This window comes from Neofelis nebulosa, chromosome 9 (assembly GCF_028018385.1).
Source record: "Neofelis nebulosa isolate mNeoNeb1 chromosome 9, mNeoNeb1.pri, whole genome shotgun sequence".
In the NCBI taxonomy this organism is placed as follows: domain Eukaryota; kingdom Metazoa; phylum Chordata; class Mammalia; order Carnivora; family Felidae; genus Neofelis; species Neofelis nebulosa.
Genome location: NC_080790.1, coordinates 131,226,242 through 131,245,539, shown reverse-complemented (window position 1 = coordinate 131,245,539; position 19,298 = coordinate 131,226,242). Strand labels below are relative to the sequence as shown.

General features: G+C 52.2%; 1 protein-coding gene across 7 annotated transcripts in view; it reads left to right on the top strand.

The window, feature by feature from the left end:
* Positions 1–19,298, top strand: part of NFATC2 (nuclear factor of activated T cells 2) — a 159,705-nt gene that overhangs the window by 3,386 nt on the left and 137,021 nt on the right. For 3 of the 7 annotated variants that reach the window (XM_058685975.1, XM_058685976.1, XM_058685977.1), the window contains exon 1: positions 15,418–15,781. The exons of 1 other annotated variant lie outside the window; for it this stretch is intronic. In XM_058685975.1, the coding sequence (XP_058541958.1) occupies positions 15,652–15,781 (130 nt within the window). In that variant the 5' untranslated portion in view covers positions 15,418–15,651. Of the gene's footprint in view, positions 1–15,416; positions 15,782–19,298 lie in introns of those variants that run through there. 3 more of the 7 variants (XM_058685974.1, XM_058685978.1, XM_058685981.1) reach the window with 2 other exon arrangements.

The window sequence follows — 19,298 nt, the reverse complement described above, 5'->3', positions numbered from 1 at the left end:
TTGACAGATGAGGAAAGCGAGGCAGACCTGACCCTGGTCCTGGGATCTTTTCCCAGCACCACATTGCTCCTTGACATATCCCGGGAGGGAAACAGAGAAGTGTGGGAGGATGGGGAGGGAACAGGCATCATCGTTAGAGACAGGGAAACTGAGGCAGCAGCTGACTTGTTTCAGTTGTAGGGTGAGTCAGGGAGAGCTTTTTGCCCATGAAACCACAATGTTTCCACTTCCACTCGAGGGAGACAGTCCCACGATGGCCAGGAGGCTCTTAAGTCGGCCCTGCCTCCTGCCTGCACCGGACAGAGACCTCTCCAAGGCCCCTCCTCCTGGCTAAGCCCTTCCATTCCCCCCGCCCCCATCGCCCCGCCCCCACCCCCTGACCCCCGCGAGACCTGTGGGTCTCTCCCTCTTTCCCCAGAGCTTCAGACAGAAGCAGTCATGTTTTCCAGATGCTCCTCTGACTACCTTCATTAAAAACTCTCCTTAACTGGATTGTAAGCCCCCTTAGGACAGGGGCCAGGTCTATTCCTGTGACTACAGTGGGGCCCCGGTGACATTTCTACACTGGAGAGAGGTCAGTCGCTTGGGATCCGAGTGATCTGAGGTCACATCCTGTTTCTGCCACTTGTTAGCTGCATGACCTTGTGCAGGTAGCTTCACTTTCTTGTGTCTCAATTACCCCACATTGAAAAGGATGACGGTAATAATACATAGAGTAATAGCTGATACATTTAACATCTGAGCATCAGCCGAAGCAGGTCCCAACAGACTCCCCCGCTGGGTCAGGCTTTGACCCTTTATTTGCTGAGTTGCAAGGAAGGTCCCCAGGGAGCAGAGACCCTCGGAGGGGACGAGGGCAATTATTTATTCATCTATGGAGAGTTTCAGTCTTTTAATAAACAATATGACCCTCAAAGTACCCACTTCAAGATAATTGCCGTCATTATTTCTGTGTAACTCATTAGCTCAATATTTACTCTCCACCCCTCCCCCCCCCCCCCCAAAAAAAAAAGAATCCAAAGTAAAGAAACAATTGCCAGGTGCTTCCTCGTGCATTTTCTTGTTGGAGACGTCTCCCTCACTACATGCAACACTGATTGAGTATTTCACATCTTACCTGGAAGAAGCCAGGCAGGTTTCTGGTTTTGTTCCTTTGTTAGAAGAGGGATTTAAGACTCTGACTGCCCAGACTGGACTGGATGCCCCCGCCCTGTGCTGGTCACACGGGGGGGTAACTGTCCATGCTTCCCTCCTGTCTTCTTTCAGACTTCAACTCCAGGAAGCAGAAGCCACAGCTGTCTTGTTCTCTCCTGTGGCCCCAGTGCCTTGAGCAGTGCCTGGCACTTAGTAAGTGCTCGGTACTTTTTTGTATTAAATGGGTGCACAGATGAATGAAGGGATGGATGGATGAAGGGATGGATGGATGGATGGATGGACGGATGATGCACAGGATGGGTGATGTGACTTGTTAGGGCCCCAGAGCTAAGATAGACTCTGGAGCAGGGTGTCATCTGTTTGGTTCACTCTCGTTGGCGTCCTTTTCATAACAGTGGTGGACTTTGACTTTTGCATTTTCCCCCCCAAGGCTGGTGACCGAAGCAAGGTTCCTCCTGGGCCATCCAACAGGCACATGCTTCCACGTTGTCTGCAATGAGTCAGTCTCAAAGGGCATGGCAGCTAATGCTACTTGCCGACTGCCGGCTACGGGCCAGGACCCCTCCTGGCACCACCCCAGTAACCTCACACCGGCCTGAGAGCTATCATGCCCTTCTTGCACAAAGAGGTCCAGTCACCCCCCAGGGTCACACGCACCCCGTTGCTCCCTGTTAGGTTGAACGATCGTAACAACAAGGTGACCTGTGTTCTGTTTCATACACATTCTGTGCGGCCAAGCACTTTACCCGTGTTCTCTCAGTGGCTTCTCGCAAACCCCCCAGGAGGCTGGTATGGAATATGATCCCCGTTTAGGGACGAGGCAACTGAGACGGGGAGTAGTCGAGGCATTTTGAGGGCAGGCCCAGACCCTGTTGATGCCCAGAGCTTGGCGTCTAATGGCCCACGGTCCTGTCGCCGCTGCTTCCTGCAGCAGGACCACCCTGTGAGACGGTGAGCGCGAGAGGGGGCCACGTCCCCCTGCAGGACCCTCCACAATATTTGGAGCGGGGCTGGGGGCTGGGGACTTCTCCCGCCTTCTGCCTTGACTTTCTGGGCCACCCAGTAACTTCGGGCAGCCCCCATGCCCTCCCTGTCTGATCTTCTCCAGCACGACGGACCTGTCCAGGGGCCCAAAGCCTCTCTCGGCAGCCAGGGCTCCACTGGCGCTTCTTCGGTGACTCAAGTGCTCCCACCACTGGCACTGCCGCTGCCCCCGGAGCCAGTCTCTGCCTATTCCACTCACTCCTTTTGCACACGCGCCCCTCAGGCCTTCCCTCTGCCCGGGCCAGCCTATTCACCTGCTGTCCCCTCCTTCCACACCTTTCCTCAAGGCCCAGCTCATTCTCACCTCTTCTAAGAAAGCTCCCTTGCCCATCGAACTCATGTTCATCAACAGTTTTGGAGCATTTGCTATGTGCCGGTTACCATCCCAGATGCTGGGGAAGGAGTAGGGAATGAGACCGTCTGCCTTCATGAGACAAGCGGCAAGCAAGTGGACCCGGGAATACCTAAGATAGTTTCAAATGGGGTCAAATGCTTGAGACCAAAGTAGGAGAATAGAGCTGGGAATGACTTGGTATAAGCACGTATGCACGTATGTGTGCATGTGTGTACGCGTGTGTACACATGTACATGTACTAACACACGTGCGTGTGTATGCACGTATGTATGTACATGTGTACACATGTGTGCATGCATGTGTATATGTGTATGTGCATGCACGCACATATGTATGTGTAGGCATGTGCATATATGTGTGTGCATGCATGTGTATATGTGCATGTGCACGCATGCGTGCATGTATGTGTATATGTGTATGTGCATGCGCGTGCATATGTATGTGTAGGCATGTGCATATATGTGTGTGCATGCATGTGTATATGTGCATGTGCACGCATGTGTGCGTGTATGTGTATATGTGTATGTGCATGCATGCGCGTATGTATGTGTAGGCATGTGTATATGTGTGTGTGCATGCACATGTGCGTGTATTCATGTGTATATATGTGTATGCATGTGTATGTGTATATGCGTGTGGGCATGTGTGTATATGCATATATATGTGCATGCGTGTATGCATGTACTCATGTGTGCATGTGTTGTGTGTATAGATGTATGCATGTGTGCATGTGTATGCACATGTGCATGCACGTATATGTGCACGCACGTATATGTGCATGTGTGCATGTGTGTGCAAGCATGCATGCGTATGTGTGTGGGTAATGTGTGCACATGTATGCACACATGCACATACATGTGTGCATGTATATGTGTATACGTGTACGTGTACACGCATGGGTGGTGGGTGGGAGTATTCGTTTCCTATGGCTGCCCTCACAAGTTACCACAAACTGGGTGGCTTAAAACAACAGAAATCTATTTTCTCACAGTTTCGGGGACTAAAAGTTTAAAATCGAGGTGTGGGCAGGGTCGTGTTCTCTCTGAAGGCTCTAGGGGAGGACCCCTCCTCGTCTCTTCCGGCTTCTGGTGGCTCCTGGCAGTCCTTGCTTGTAGATACACCTCTCTGGTCTCTCCATCTGCCCTCACGTGGCCTTCCTTGTGTATGTGTGTGTCCCTCCTTTTTTTTTTTTTTTCATAAGGATACCAGGCATTGGGTTCCGGCCTTTAGTTCTAAAGAGCTCATCCTAACTTGATTACATCTGCAAAGACCCTATTTCCAAGTAAGACCACATTTACAGGTACCTGGGGTTAGGAACTGAACGTGATTTGGGGAAGACACACAGCGTGACCCGCACAGTAGAGATCGCTCATTCAGACTGAATGGCCCCCTTTCTCTTCGAAGAGATGTCGTTTTTCACTGACTTCTGAGTGGCCTGGGGTTTGCCTATGAAATGTTTGGGAGAAGAGCATCCAGGCAGAAGGAAGAGGTCCCGAGAAGAGAGATGTTCTTGGAACGTTCAGTGAGCAGCGAGAAAGCCTGTACGGCTGGACCCGAGAGGGCCGGGGAGTGTGATAGGGGACGAGATCATGGAGGCAAGCCAGGGAAGGAGCAGCTTGAGGTTCACTCTCCGAGTCATGGGGAGGCGTTAGGGGAATTTTAAGCAGCGGAGGGTGTGGTCTCGTTAATCTTGTAAAAGCCCATACTGACCATTAAGTGCAGGCGGCCTCTGGCGGGTAAGAGTACGTGCTCCGAATGCACCTGGGAGGCCGTCGGGGCGGCCTGGGTGGCAGTTACTGGTGGCTGGGACCGGCGTGGGGCAGACGAGGTGGGGAGAGGTGGTACTTTCCAGTCCATAGGGTGTGAGGCTTTGTGGTTCCCGAACTGTGTTCCCTTGGGGTCCTGGGGTCCTGCAAGGAATGGTCCCTGTTTTTGGCGACGGGAGTAGATGCCACTAATTTTGCGAAGAATACAGACCACTTCAGACACGTCTTGCCCTCGGTCTAGTCGAGACGCCCCAATTCAGCCCCTCCTTCGTCCTCTGCTATCACTGGGAGTCATAAGACTTTTTTTCAGCGTTTCATCTTGGTCCAAAATGTCCCTTAGCAAATCCGCCCTTAGCTAATAACCGAGGAACAGTGTGACTCAGTAATGAATATCAGACTTGTGTGGGACAAAACCATTTCCGTGGTGGCTTGTGTGACTTTAGAAGTGACATCACGACCTACTCTGGGCCTAGTTTCCTTAACTGAAAAGTGGATAATAGTAATCCTTGCACATGGGGAGGGGGTGCTTGGAGGTTTAAAGATCATGTCTGTGATGCTCTCAGCGTAGATAGAAATGGTCAGTTCAGGGGCGCCTGGGTGGCTCAGTCGGTTAAGCGTCCGACTTCGGCTCGGGTCACGATCTCACGGTCTGTGAGTTCGAGCCCTGCGTCGGGCCCCGTGCTGACGGCTCGGAGCCTGGAGCCCACTTTGGATTCTGTGTCTCCCTCTCTCTCTCTGCCCCTCCGCTGCTCATGCTCTGTCTCTCTCTGTCTCAAAAATAAACAAAAACAAAAAAGTGGTCCGTTCACATTAGCTGCCGTGTTATTGTTTTAAATTCAAGTTCGTACTTTCCTTCAGCCTCATAACCTCCAAGGCTGTCCGAAAGGGGATAAACCCATTGTCTGCCAGATCTCCGGGGTCTTTTCTGTGGGTTCTGGATGACCTACTTCATTCACTCACCCCGTGAGCTCAGAGGTGCGTATGAAGGGTCTGCCAGATGCAAGGTAACAGCTAGGCCTTATGGAGAAAGTCCAAGGTACAGAAGACATGCCCGTTTGCTTCTGCAAGTCAGGGAAAGATTTTTCCTTTTGTAAAGTCGGGGAGACAATCATACCTGAAGCCATTTACCTGCTAAATCACTAAAAGTTTCAGCGAGATCTAGTGATCATTTTGACAGAGAAATGCGGGGGGGGGGGGGGCAAGAGCAGATGCCATGTGTGTCTTTGGGGGGCCAGGGTGTGAAGCTGAGGGAGGGTAGCTCTGAGGTCCCCGAAGTCAGCTTGCTGTCCTCATCACTCCCCGACTTCAAAGAGCACGAAGCGAACACGGCTGTCCCAGTCTGCAGCGACTACGGCAAGGGAGAGAGTGGAAATGAGAAACACAATTCTGGGGAGGCACCGTCGTCTAGGGGGACAGCCCGGCTGACAGAAGGGCAGAAGAAGGCAGATGGTTGACAAATGGTTGTGGGGCTGGGCCCGGTCCCCTCACCTGCTGGCCCTTCGTCGCCTTCCACAGCAGCAGATGAAGCTCCCCGCCCCCCATGGCACCCGCTGCTTAATTAAAGGCAAGGACAGCGGGTTTGCGGGGAAGGTGAGTTCGCCGCCAGGCTCCCCTGCTAAGGATCAGTTTCGGAAGGCAGAGGGGAACTTCCAGGAAGCAAGGCGTCAAGAGGAGAAACACAGTCAGGACGGGCTGGGTGGGCAGGGACCAGGTAGGAGGAGTCAAGAACCCGGAAGCTGGGGTCTCAAGCTCACAGGCTCAGGGGGACAAGGGGCAGCTGTGGGGGGTTGGGGGGCTACTTTTTCAGCAGAACCTCGCACCCTCAGAGCAATCCCCTCCTGGAGATTGGTTTTCTCACAGCGGAGAAGTCCTGTGCAGACTTTAAAAGATGATGTAGGTGGCAGAGTGGAGTAGAAGTCGGGTCTCAAACCGGTCTTGCTGTTCCCCCCCATTCATACGGAGCTCGTTCCTGAAAATGGCTTTCGCGGGGAGGAGGGGGGGCGGTGAGGGGGGAGGGGGGAGGGGGGAGGGAGGCGAAACATAAGGAAACACCAGAAGACTCCATAATCGAGATGAGTAAGATTTTAAAAATCAAAATTGATGTCAAAAATCCATGCTAAACCAAAGATAAAAACAAAAAATTTAAATCAAGACAGGATCAGTATTACTCATTTTTCCTTTAGCCTCAGGCTCCGGAATAGTTTGCTTGCCATGGATTTTTTTTTTTTTTTTCACATTCGTTTTGATTTTTTTGTTTTTTAACTAAAGAAATTTTTTAATGTTTATTTATTTTTGAGAGAGAGAGAGAGGGAGAGAGACAAAGCGTGAGCAGGGGAGGGGCAGAGAGAGGGAGACACAGAATCCGAAGCAGGCTCCAGGCTCCGAGCTGTCAGGACAGAGCCTGAACTCACAAGCGGTGAGATCATGGCCCGAGTTGAAGTAGAATGCTCAACCGACTGAGCCACCCAGGTACCTCGTTCATTTTGATTTTTAAAAACATTTTATGGAAATACCATTTATTTGATGGCTGAGATGTTGGCATTGCTTGAATCTAGCCTCATTTGGCTTATCCGAGTTCCAGGCCCGGGGGAGTCCAACGCATCCATCTATAAATTATAATATTAACATCTAGGGTGGGAATCCCAGGATGTGCTTGATGTCGAGGCGGGATTGTTTCTGGAATCTGGTGAAGAATCTTCCTACTTTTTGGATTAGACTTAAAAAAAAGGTTTCAGTGCCTACATTTTGTAGTCAAGCTTTTATTACCACGGGCGTTGTCAAGATGTGGAGTTCGTGATGAGAATCGTGACTTATTCGTTAAATTCTGCCATCGTGCCTGGCTGCCTCATTTTGCGGGGCCCGGTGGAAAGTGAAAGGGTGCAGTCCCATGTTCAAAACTTAAGAATCTTAAGACGGTGACAGCAGAGCCAACTAAGCGTAGGGTCCTTCTGAGCACGGGGTCCTGTGTGACTTCACAGGTTGTATCCCATGAAGATGGCCCTGGCTGCCACCCAGGTGAGCGTCAGAGAATCCTGGAATATTAGAGCCAGAACCGGGGCTCAGGTATTATCCAGTTCACTACCCCCCCATCTTACAGATGGAGAGACTGAGGCACAGTAAGCCCAGGTGGCTTGCTTGAAAGTTGCAGAGTGAGTTAGAGGAAGAACTTGGATTGGATCCTGGGCCTCCCAGCTCTGGGACATTCCTTATTATACCAGAAGGTCCCCCCCGCCCCAACCTTGGCCAAACATTTATGTGTTCAGGACTGTGGGTGCCATTGACCATCAGGGAGGTCAGTGGGGGTGGGGGCAGTGGTGACTGGATTCCGATGTACCAGTCTTATTTTTTTTTAGAGTGAGAAGAAGAGAGAGAGCCTGCATGCAAGCAGGAGAGAGGGGCAGAGGGGGAGAGAGAGAATCTCAAGCAGGTTCCACGCTCAGCACAGAGCCCAATGTGGGGCTCGACCCCATGACCCTGGGATCATGACCTGAGCCAAAATCAGGAGTTGGGTGCCCAACCGACTGAGCCACACAGGTGCTCCCCCCCCCTCCCCAGTCTTGCTATAATAACCCCAAGCGCATATTTTCTATAACAGGACATATTTCTAGAAGTATTTTTTCTTTCTCACCAAAAAACATGTACGGGCAGAATTTCCCTGAAACCACTGAGTCAGATGAGATGTTTCTCTTATAAAAATGATTACAGGTGTCATAACCACTCTAGAGGTTGGGCCGCTGATTGTGCAAAACACAATTTAAGTCCCATTAAACTGAGGAAAGCGGGGACCCAGGTGCCCCTGCTGAAGCAAGCTCAGGTATGGACTGATCTCTCAGGAGAAGCTATGATGGGCATGTTCTTTCATCCCTTCCTTCCTTCAGCTGCCTTTTAGTGACTGCCTGCCATGTGCTGGGTACTATTCTAGGATCTGGGGATACAGCCGGAGTACTGGATGCCCAGGTAACTCTGAGTTTCAAACAATGAATCATATTTAGTTTAAATAGGTCCCAGGTAGGGGCGCCTGGGTGGCTCAGTTGGTTAAGCGTCTGACTCTTGGTTTCGGCTCAGGTTCACGATCTCACGGTTCACAGGATTGAGCCCCGCAGCAGCATGGAGCCTGCTTGGGATTCTCTCTCTCTCCCTCTCTCTCTGCCCCTCCCCAACTCGTGTTGTCTCTCTCAAAATAAAGAAATAAACTTAAAATAATGTCCCATATAATATATGGAACATACTTACACTAAAAAAAAAAAAATTTGTGTGTGTGTCTAAAATTTAGATTTAACTGGGTGTTGTGTATTTTTAATCTGCTAAATCTGACAACCCCAGATAAACCAGTGAACAAAGCAGACCCACATCCTTGCCCCTGTGGGGCTTACATTCCAGTGACAAGAACAGGCAGTAAACAGGTGAGGAAATATACAGGTGAGTACCATATACTGTAGAGACGAAGGCTTGGAGGAACACGGGTGCAGGGCCAGAGAATGCTAGGGGGGGCTATTTTTATTGGGATGGTCATGGAAGGTCTCTCTGAGGGACGTTTGAGCTGAGGGATGGACAAGGTGAGGGAGTGGCCTGACAAATATCGACAGCAGTAGTTGGTGCAAAGGCCCTGAGGTGAGGCCACGATTGGCACGGTCGAGGAACAGGTGGACAATCAGGGTGGCAGAAGTGAGTAAGAGAAGGGGAGAGTGGCGAGAGATGATATCCAAAGAGAGCTGGGGCTTGGGGCAGCTTCTCCAGGGCCTTGTAGGTCCAGGTGTTTGTATTTGATCTTAAACGTGATGGGAAGCCACAGGAGGATCGATCGGATCTGTATTTTGAAAGGATCGCCCGGGCTGCTCTGTGTAAAGGCAACAGTGGAAGTGGCAAGACCGGGCAGGAGGCTACCCCTGCAGTCGTGCCGGGAAGTGGGTTACTGGGGAAGGAGGAAGAGGTCTTAGGTTGGCCAGAAACGGTCGGGCCTACATTCCATTTTGAGGCTAGAGATGCCCAGCTCTGCTGCGGGTTTGCCTGTGGGTGTGAGAAAACAAGACGGGTCCAGGACTACCACTTGGATTTGGGTCAGAGAACCGGGTGAATCGGGGAGGGGGTGATATTTGATCTGGGAATAGCAGGAGCGGAGAGGTTTGGACACGTTCGGCTGGAGATGCCTGTTGGACGCCCACAGGGAGTGCTGGGTTGGCAGCTGGGCCTACGACCCCGGATTTAAGGGGAGAGGCCCGGGCTGCGGATAAACAGGGGCTTTAGACGAGGAGGGACAAAGGAGGGAGCGGCGAGCGGTGAGTGGGTCCCTCCAGGGCCAACCTGAATGGGCCTCAGGACTCAGGGCCCAGTGCCCTTCGCATACTTGTATTCAGGTGGAATCAAATTTGTGCTGCATTTTAAGAGGAAGCCTGGAAGGGGGAAGGATGGACCCAGGACGAGGGTACACACGTGTGTCCGTTGTGTGCTGCCTCCGTTTCCATCTTCGCTGCTGTGGCTGCAGCCCACGCTCCCGGTACCCCTTGCCTGCGTGGCTACAGGCACTTCCTGATTGGTCTTCCGCTGCAACCCTTTACCCTGCAGTTTCTTCACACGGAACCCAAGCAATTGTTCAAAAACTTGACCGTGATCTTGTCGCACACCGCCTGACCCTGCTTGGTTGCTCCCCCCTGCTCTCATGTCCAGAATTCTCCATGTTGTCCCAGGGCCCCCACTTACCTCCCAGCCTTACCTTACACCTTCTTCAGGTTCCTGAGCACCTGCCACTCCAGTCTTCCTTTCCGTCCCGCCAACACTTCATACTTCCTCCTGCCTCGGGGCCTTTGCACATACTGTGCCGGCTGGCTGGTAGTTCTTCCCCTCACTGTCCCCTGGCGACTTTCTGGTCTCTGCGGAAACATCACCTCCTAGGGAAGCCTTCCCTGAACTCCCCATCTACATCAGGTTTCCTTGATATAAGCCCTGTAGCACCTTCTTTTCTTCGTGGCACTTACCTCAGTGTGCAGTTACACATTAGGGTCAACGCTCGTTGAATTGAGCCGAATTCCTGGCCCAGGGCCAGAGCAGTACAGTGTGTGACCAGAAGTTTCGAGCTCTCAGGGGCCTCACTGGCTTCCCCTGGCACTTGTGTTGGAAGGGCTGGAGGAAAACTAAGAGGCTAGGGTTCTGCAAGGAGGTCAGCGGCAGGTCAGAGAGGAGGTTGACAGAGTTGCAATGTCAAGGCCTCCGCCCCACCCCTGCCCCCTGGGATGGCCCCTGAATGCATAAAGGTCATGCGTTCTGCTCCCCGTCCCTGCTCCTAAGAGCACAAATTATTTATTTTGGAGTTGAAACTGTGTCTTCCCCCTCAACCCCAACCCCCACCCTTCAAGGTGGCCCTTAGAGGAGGAACACCTGTCACCTCCCACTGCGCCAGCAGAGACTGGGGGCGGGGCCTGGTCTGAACCTCTTCCCTTGAAAGAATTCGGATCGTGTGGGTGCAGATTCCAAACCTTAGAAGCTTTTAAAATATATCCTCTGTTCAGAGGAACAACTGAGGCCGCTACGGCCTTGTTCAGAGTGTCCTGAGCCGCCCTCCCTAAGGCCGAAGGGTTTGTAGCACGTCAGTTGTCGCGTGCTCTTCCCTTCATTATCTCATCTTGCTGGGTATCTCGAGAGGATGTTGTTCGGGGAACGATTGAGGCTCTTGCACTAACAACTGGGTGGCCAGAGGAACCCTCAGGATGGAGGAGCCTTAAAAAACCTAAGGAACTTATTCACACGGGAGAGTTAAACTCTCTTTGTCCGTCCATCCCTCCTTCCCTCCAGCCAAACGTCCACTTTTCTATTGAGCCATTGATTGATCCATCTACTGTCATCCAAATATCTACTCTTCCATCGATTGATCAATACACCCATTGATTAATCCATCCACCCATCCATGCATCCATCCACCCACCCATCCATGCATCCATCCACCCATCCATGCATGCATGCAGGCATCCATCCATGCATCCATCCACCGACCCATCCACCCACCCATCCATGCATCCATCCACCGACCCATCCACCCACCCATCCATGCATCCATCCACCCATCCACCCATCCATCCACCCATCCACGCATCCATCCACCCATCCATGCATCCATCCACCCATCCACGCATCCATCCACCCATCCATGCATCCATCCACCCATCCATGCATCTATCCATGCATCTATCCATGCATCCATCCGTCCATCCATGCATCCATCAATCCATGCACCCAACCCATCCACCCATCCGTGCATCCATCCACCTATCCGTGCATCCATCCACCTATCCATGCATCCATCCACCCATCCGCCCATCCACGCATCCATCCACCCATGCATGCATCCATCCACCCATCCATGCATTCTTCTATCCATGCATCCATCCATCCACGCATACACCTATCCATGCATCCATCCACCCATCCATGCATCTATCCATGCATCCATCCGTCCATCCATGCATCCATCAATCCATGCACCCAACCCATCCACCCATCTGTGCGTCCATCCACCCATCCATGCATCCATCCATGCATCCATGCATCCATCCACTCATCCATCCACCCATCCATGCATCCATCCACCCATCCACGCATCCATCCATGCATCCATCCACCCATGCATGCATGCATGCATCCATGTATCCATCCACCCATCCATGCATCCATCCATGCATCTATCCATCCATCAATGCATCCACCCACCCATGCATGCATCCACCCACCCATCCATGCATCCATCCATCCATGCATGCATGCATCCACCCATCCATGCATCCATCCACCCATCCATGCATGCATGCAACCATGCATCCATCCAGCCATCTATGGATCCATCCACCCATCCATGCATCCATTCACCCATCCACTCATCCATGCATCCATCCACCCATCCATGCATCCATCCACTCATCCCCATCCATCCACCCATCCATGGATCCATGCATCCATCCATGCATCCATCCACCCATCCATGCATCCATCCACTCATCCATCCACCCATCCATGCATGCATCCATGCATCCATCCACCCATCCATGCATCTATCCATCCATGCATCCATCCATCCACCTATACACCCATCCACCCATCCATGGATCCATGCATCCATCCACCCATCCATGCATCCATCCATGCATCCATCCATCCATCCATGCATCCATCCACTCATCCATCTACCCATCCACCCATCCATGCATCCATCCACCCATCCACGCATCCATCCATGCATCCATCCACCCATCCACCCATCCATCCATGCATGCATCCATCCATGCATCCATCCACCCATCCATGCATCCATCCATGCATGCATCCACCCATCCATGCATCCATCCATCCATCCAAACACCCACTCTTCCATTCGTCCATCTATCCATCCACACATCCACTGGACATAAAGCCGTGTATGAATGAGGCAGTCATGCCCCCTGCCTCAGTAAGTCTCATAGGCTAGAGGAGATAAAATTCTCTGGTCAAGCCTGAGTCATTCATCCACTTTTTTTTTGCCAGAGGAGGATGGGACAAGTTTTGCCAAAATTGTGTCAAGAGTAGTTTCCCAAAGGAACACCCTGGGATGCTGTTATCAGAAGCAGGGAACGATTCCAAGTAGGAAAAATCAACAGATGTCTACCTGATTAGAGGATGGGGAATGAGAAAGGACACGTGAGGGTGACAGCAGCCCTTATTTTTTTTCTATTTAAGGGTAGGCTGGTTCCTTTGTTTATCCCTGACCACACTTCAGGGTCCTGTCCTAAGGACCCTAGAGCACCCACCTCCTTCTAGATACTTGGCTCTAAGTGTCCCAGTCTGGGTCATCACTCTCCCCTCCTCCATCTACATTTATCAGATGCCCTAAGATGTGTGTTGGGATACATCCAGTGTAGCTGTCCTTATGGTTAGGAACCAATGAACAGGATCATTTTCTGCTCTGACAACCAGAAACTCTGGTTTCTGGAACCTTGGGAGTTGGCAAGTCCTGAGCCCAGCGTGGGTCCCTGAAATGAGAGTGTAAACCAGTGCTACTCATCCCTGACCACACGCTGGAAGCATCTGGGGGGAGCTTTTACAAAACCCTGATGCCCAGGCCCTGTGTTCTAGCATTCTGATTATAACTGGTCTCTGGTGGGGCCCAGCCATTGCATTTTTCAACAGCTCTCCAGGTGATTCTAATGCACAGCTTGGGTTAAGAACCACTGGTCTCAGTGCCATTTGGAACCCCCTATTCGTTGCTGTGTCTCTTTGCTTCCAGGATACACGCATGATGAGGGTAGAGATGCCATCCTGTTGATGGCTGCATCCCTGAGATCTGTAGCAGCTCAGGTACCTGGCAGGTGCTCAGTGAATAGTTGTGGAATGAATGACAATCGCTAGCTTTGCACAAATGCCTTCATGGAGCAGAGCGGTGAGAATGTGAAGGATGCACATTTTCAGTTCTTTCTGGCACAGGGGGAAGGATTTGAGTCATTCCCCATGTGAGGTCAAGTTGTGGCTCTCTGGGAATCTTTGAACCTCCCCCATCTAATCTTCTGATGCAGAGATTTTCAACACTGCATGCACTTTAGATCCGTCTGAGGTCACTGGGGAAAAACAAATGGACAAACAAACAAAAAACTTTGGATGTTCTGGTTCCGTGGGCCCGGAGTGAAGCCTAGGCACATTTAACAAGTGTTCCGGGTAATTCTAACATGCTGTACGGGTCGAAGACCACTGTTCTACTCTCCCTTTCTGCTCCCATGAGTCTATTTTCTGACATCAGCTAACTTGGTCCGAGACCCCTGGAACTGTTTTATGGGGGTGGGGGTGGTACTGGATTCCTATGTAGCGTTCCCCAAATGTACCTGTTCACGACATTCACATTGGGTGCTTATTTAAAAATACACATTCCTGGGGCGCCTGGGTGGCTCAGTCGGTTAAGCATCTGACTTCAGCTCCGGTCCATGGTTCGTGAGTTCGAGCCCTGCGTTGGGCTCTGTGCTGCTATGATAGCTGGGAGCCTGGAGCCTGCTTCAGATTCTGTGTCTCTCCCTCTCTCTCTGCCCCTCCCCTGCTTGCGCTCTGTCTCTCTCAAAAATAAATAAACATTAAAATAAATAAAAATAAAAACACACACTCCTGAGCCTCTGCTCCAGACTTTCGGAATCAGAATCGGAAGCTCCACGGAGAGGCCTGGGATCTGTCTTTATAACAAGTGTCCAGGTGACTCGTTACCTGCCCACCTCTCTGAATGCACTGCCCTCTTTGCTTGGCAACACAGCCAGCCCCTTCTTGCTTTAGGATTCATTCCTTTGGTTCCTGCTGCCCGAACACTCTTTCCCCAGATCGGTTAGGTTCATCCAAATGTCCCCTCCCAGAGAGGCCCTACCTGACCACCCAAGAGAATAAGGCCTCTCCAACAGCCAGCCCTTACCCCAGACCCCTGGCGATTCCCTCCGGACACTGTTCAAGATGATCTCTGTCCTTTTGTTTATCGCCTTCATGCCCGCCCCTACCCCCACCTTGAACGTCCCAGGTCGTTAGTGTCTGGGTCACGCTGGGTCCCTGGCACCAGGCACACGGTAGGTGGCCAACGAGGTATAGATGTCAGAGTGAGGCTTGTGCTCTCAGAGTACCTCGCGTTCTTTCTCAGGTCCTGGGAACCTGCGGTCAGGCGTACACAAGTGACTGTAGGTCAATATCATGCCACAGCTGTGGGCACCCAGAGGCACCTGGAGACTCAGTCTGCCATAGAAGGGATTGGTTCCCCCCCTCCCCCGCTTAGAGAAGAAAGGAGGGAAAAGATTGGGAGCAGCTGGACAACACTACAGGTGGCAGAGGCTTTGGCGTTGGGTCCTGGGTCCCGCAGAGCGCGCAGCCTCGCCCGCGGGGAGGGGGGAAGGAGGAGGCCCCCAGCTCGGCCCGGCCGGTGGCTAAGCGCGGTGCCCGGGCGGTGCGGCTGCAGCCCGGGCGGTCTCCTTCCTCCCCGGCGCCGGCCGGCCAGCCCCTCCCCCCACCTCGCGCCCTCCCCCGAGTCCCCGGTGGCGGCCCCGCCCCCGCCGGCCCGGCCGCCCTGTCCCCGCCTCCCCTGCCGCGGGCCGCAACAGGTGCCTCCCGGAGCAGGAAGCTCGCGCCGCAGCCGCCTCCGCCGCCGCTCAGCTCCCCGGGCGCGTCCAGCAGCCGCTGCGCCAGCGCGCCATCCCCGGGCCCGCGTGCGTCCCCGCGAGGACAGCGACCCCGCCGCTGCCGCCGCCTCTCGGGCCCGCTTCCTGCCCCCTTCGCACCGCCGGGCGAGGGTGCCCAGGAGCAGGCCGAGGCCGCGCTCGCCCCCGGCCCCGCCACCCTCCCGCCGCTTTGCGCGCCATGGACGCCCCGGAGCCGCAGCCCGACCCCGACGGCGGGGACGCCCCAGGCCACGAGCCCGGGGGCAGCCCCCAAGACGAGTTCGACTTCTCCATCCTCTTCGACTATGACTATTTGAATCCTATCGAAGGTCGGTGGAGGCTCCCCCGGCCTGGCCCCCTGAGCCCGGGCGGGGGCTCGGGCCTGCGGAGTGGACACAGGACCCCTCTGTGCTCCCGATGTCACACTTCCCGGGGCGGGGGGGTGGGGTGGGGAGGGAGGGGTGCGTCTCCCCAGGTGAGAGGGAGGGCACGAGGCATCTGGGACTGCTGCCACCCACCCTTAGGGGGCGGTAGGCTCATTCTTGCCCATTAGGGCGTCAGTCTGCAGTTACTCGGGTCTCCTCCCTGGGGGTCGCCGGTAGCCGAGCAAAAGGTGGCAAGGGGCTCAGCTGGCCCCCAGCTGCAGGGTCGTCGGAGGGGAACGGAAGTGATTTGCCTCTGGACGGAGGCGGTGGGGAAGCCAGAGAATGGAGTTAGCAGGGAGGGAACCGGGGCACAGAGAGGTGGCAACGGATTCTCCTCTGTGAACAGCGCCTGGGAGCCGAGTTTGTCGGGAACTTTGTGCTGAAACTAGTGAAGAGGTTGTCTGCGCCTTCAGACGCAGGAGGTTCAGATGCTGGAGGTTGGCGCAACTTCACTGTTAGGAAGCCTGACCGTTTCCTCCCTGGTTTCGGCCGCCAGCTTTTGCGAGTCCCCCTAAAGGGATCAGTCTGAGCTTTGTTAAACGGTGATCCCTTGCCCCGCTGCCCTAATGGATGTGGGGTTCGGGGAAAGGCTGGCCTGCGGATTGGATTCAGGCAGAAGCCTATTCCTGCCTAAACTAGCTGTCAGTGTATGTGCTGAAGGGCCCTCTGTGGCTGGGGACTTCCCCAGGCCAGGCCGGCGCTTTTGCTTACCAGGAGCATTCGTCAGAAGGAAAAGGAGGTCGCATGCGGAACCTCACTGTATTTTTCTGGTTAACAGGTTGTCTTGGAAAAAAACAACAACAACAAAAAAACCACCCAACTGGGCTTCCTGATTTTGACAGCCCAGCCCAGGGCTTGTCAAAGCCTCCGGGGGCAGGCCTGTTGGTAACTTCCAGATGCACAGGGGCTTGGCCGCATCCGGAGGGCAGGAAGGGGTTGTGTAGGAGGACTTCTCACAGACTTTTGGGGGCTTGGCGTTTCCCAGAGATGCTGTGTTAGGCAGGCGAATGAGAACTTTTCACTTTCCTTCCTTCGCTGTCTTCACTGACCACCTTAGGTGAGGGGCGTTTGCTTTGACTTGGATACCAAGTGAAGATGATAGCTGGTAATCGTTCTGAATTTTGGCTGGAGATGGAAATAATTAGCAAGCAAAAGAGACCAGTCTTCTCGAGTTGCAATCTGGAGGCCATCCTTTGCTTTGAAAAGACACAATTAAGAATCTGCAAGTGATCGCTTTAAGGTCCCTTTAACATCCGTGGTCTTTGTTTGGTAAGATTAAAGTCATGTTTTGCAGAGAACTAATACACCCCTCCCAGATTCACAATCAGCTAACTTTTTTTTTTTTTTTTTTTTTTTTTTTTTTTGCACGGGGGAGATTTCCGGGGAAATAGTTTCCAAGCCAAATCTGATGGGAGGTGCTTTTTATAGTTTTTTTTGGCAAGTGGTGCTTGGTGGCCGCCAGATGGGTGTCTAAATGGCCACAGTGGAAGCCCTGGAATCATTTAAAAAAGCCAACAAACTTTATTTTTTTGGTAACAGTTTGAGATTCACAGAAAAGTTGTCAAGGCAGTACAGGGAGTTCCCATATACTGAGCACCCGGGGCCCCGTTTTATTAACATCTTATATCAGTACGGGTATATTTGTTATCATTCATGATCCAATATTGATGCGTCATGATGAACTAAAGTCCATACTTTATTCAGATTCAAGTGGCCTTTGTTATTTTTTTAAATTTTTTTGGGAACTTGAGTTTTGAGGAGCACCGGTTAGATATACCGTAGAATTGTGCCCGACTTAGGGTCTTTCTGATGTTTCTCTCCTGGAAGGACTTGGGGCTATGGGTTTTAGAGAGGAGGACCACGCAGGTGAAGTGACTGTTTCCATCGCATCATATCAAGGGTACCTAGTATCGGCTTGATTGATCAGTGTTGATAATCGACCTTGATCAACTTGGCCACAGTAGTGCTTGTCAGGTTTCTGTGTTGTAAAGTTACTCCTTTCTAAACTTGGCTCTTGGGAAAGAATTTCCTATGTGCGCCACCCCGCCCCCCTTACGGAGTGGGGAGTTTGCTCTGGAATCTGTAAATAATGCTTCCTTGCTGGGAGCACAGAAGCATCATGGCCGAAGAACAGAGCGGGTGTGAGCCTTGAGAGGCTAAGCGAGCTCTTCCAGATGTGGGTCTGGCTCTGGCTTACCCGGATGTTCATGGGGTCACCTCTCTGCTTCTGAACGGTGGCTCTCTCCAAGGGCTGCCACTAGCCTTTAGCTTGCTACTGGGCTTTGTCCCAGGCGACAATATATTGGCGATGCGTGTGAGGGCTACCCTTAACTCTGTGCATGAATGAGCTTGGCAAGAGTCCAGGGAGGAAGGAGCCCGCTAATGGGACCGACGTTGTCAGAACTGGATGACGGGACTTACGGATTTTGGGAAATTTGGATGCTTGTTCTATGGAACTGTAACATTGTAGCAGATGCCTTTTAGCTCCTGTAATTACCCCCCAACCCTAGCTGGTGGGCACTGTGGTCACCCTCATTTTACAGAGGAGGCACCGAGGCACAGAACAGTGGAGGAATCTTCCCAAGAGAGCAGAGCCGGTAAATGGCAAAGTTGAACCCTGAACCTGGCCGTCTTGCTTCAGAGCCAGCATTCGGAACCACTGTGTGAGGGTTCACTATTCCTTTATCTGATGAGAGTTACGTAGAGCCGTTTGTAAAGGGCCTGGCACTTTGGCAAGACTGGAGTTGAAAACATTTACCACCAGAGTGACCCTGGGCGAGTCATTTAACCTCTCCGGACCTTGGTTTGCTTATCTCTCGAAAGCTGAAATACTACTACCCTCACAGGATTATTTGCCTTGAATGGCTTGACCTATTTAAATCAATACAGAGTGTGATTTGTTATGAGCATTTTATTAAACCCTTGGCTTTGTTAATGGAGGTGCTCAGTTAATGTGAGCCGTTATTCGTTTACTCCTCCAGCTAACTATTGAGCACCTGTTGTGCCGACCCTATCAGGAATACCTCGTGTGTCATCTTCAGGATCGAAGTGTCTGTATTTTAATATGTTCAGGAAGTATCCACCCATTCCTGTTTTCTTGAGAGTTTTGAAGAGGAATGAGAGTTGAATTATGTCACAGACGTCTTAGGGTCTGTGGAAGAATATGGTTTTATTCTTCTTAGATCTCTTATGCTCACTTACGAGACTTCCTAATATTGGAACATTACTGCCTTAAACCCTACTTGGTCACTGTGTATTATTTTCTTCTAGTGGTGGGGCTGGTGTCTGATAAAATCTAAGATTCCTGTCAGTGGTATTCATGAGCAGTACTTGTCTGTAGTGTCCCTTTTGGTGTGTGGTTTGGATTTCTTTACTTTTCTATGCTCAGGAACAATGGATGCGTTGTTGGGACTGTCGCATT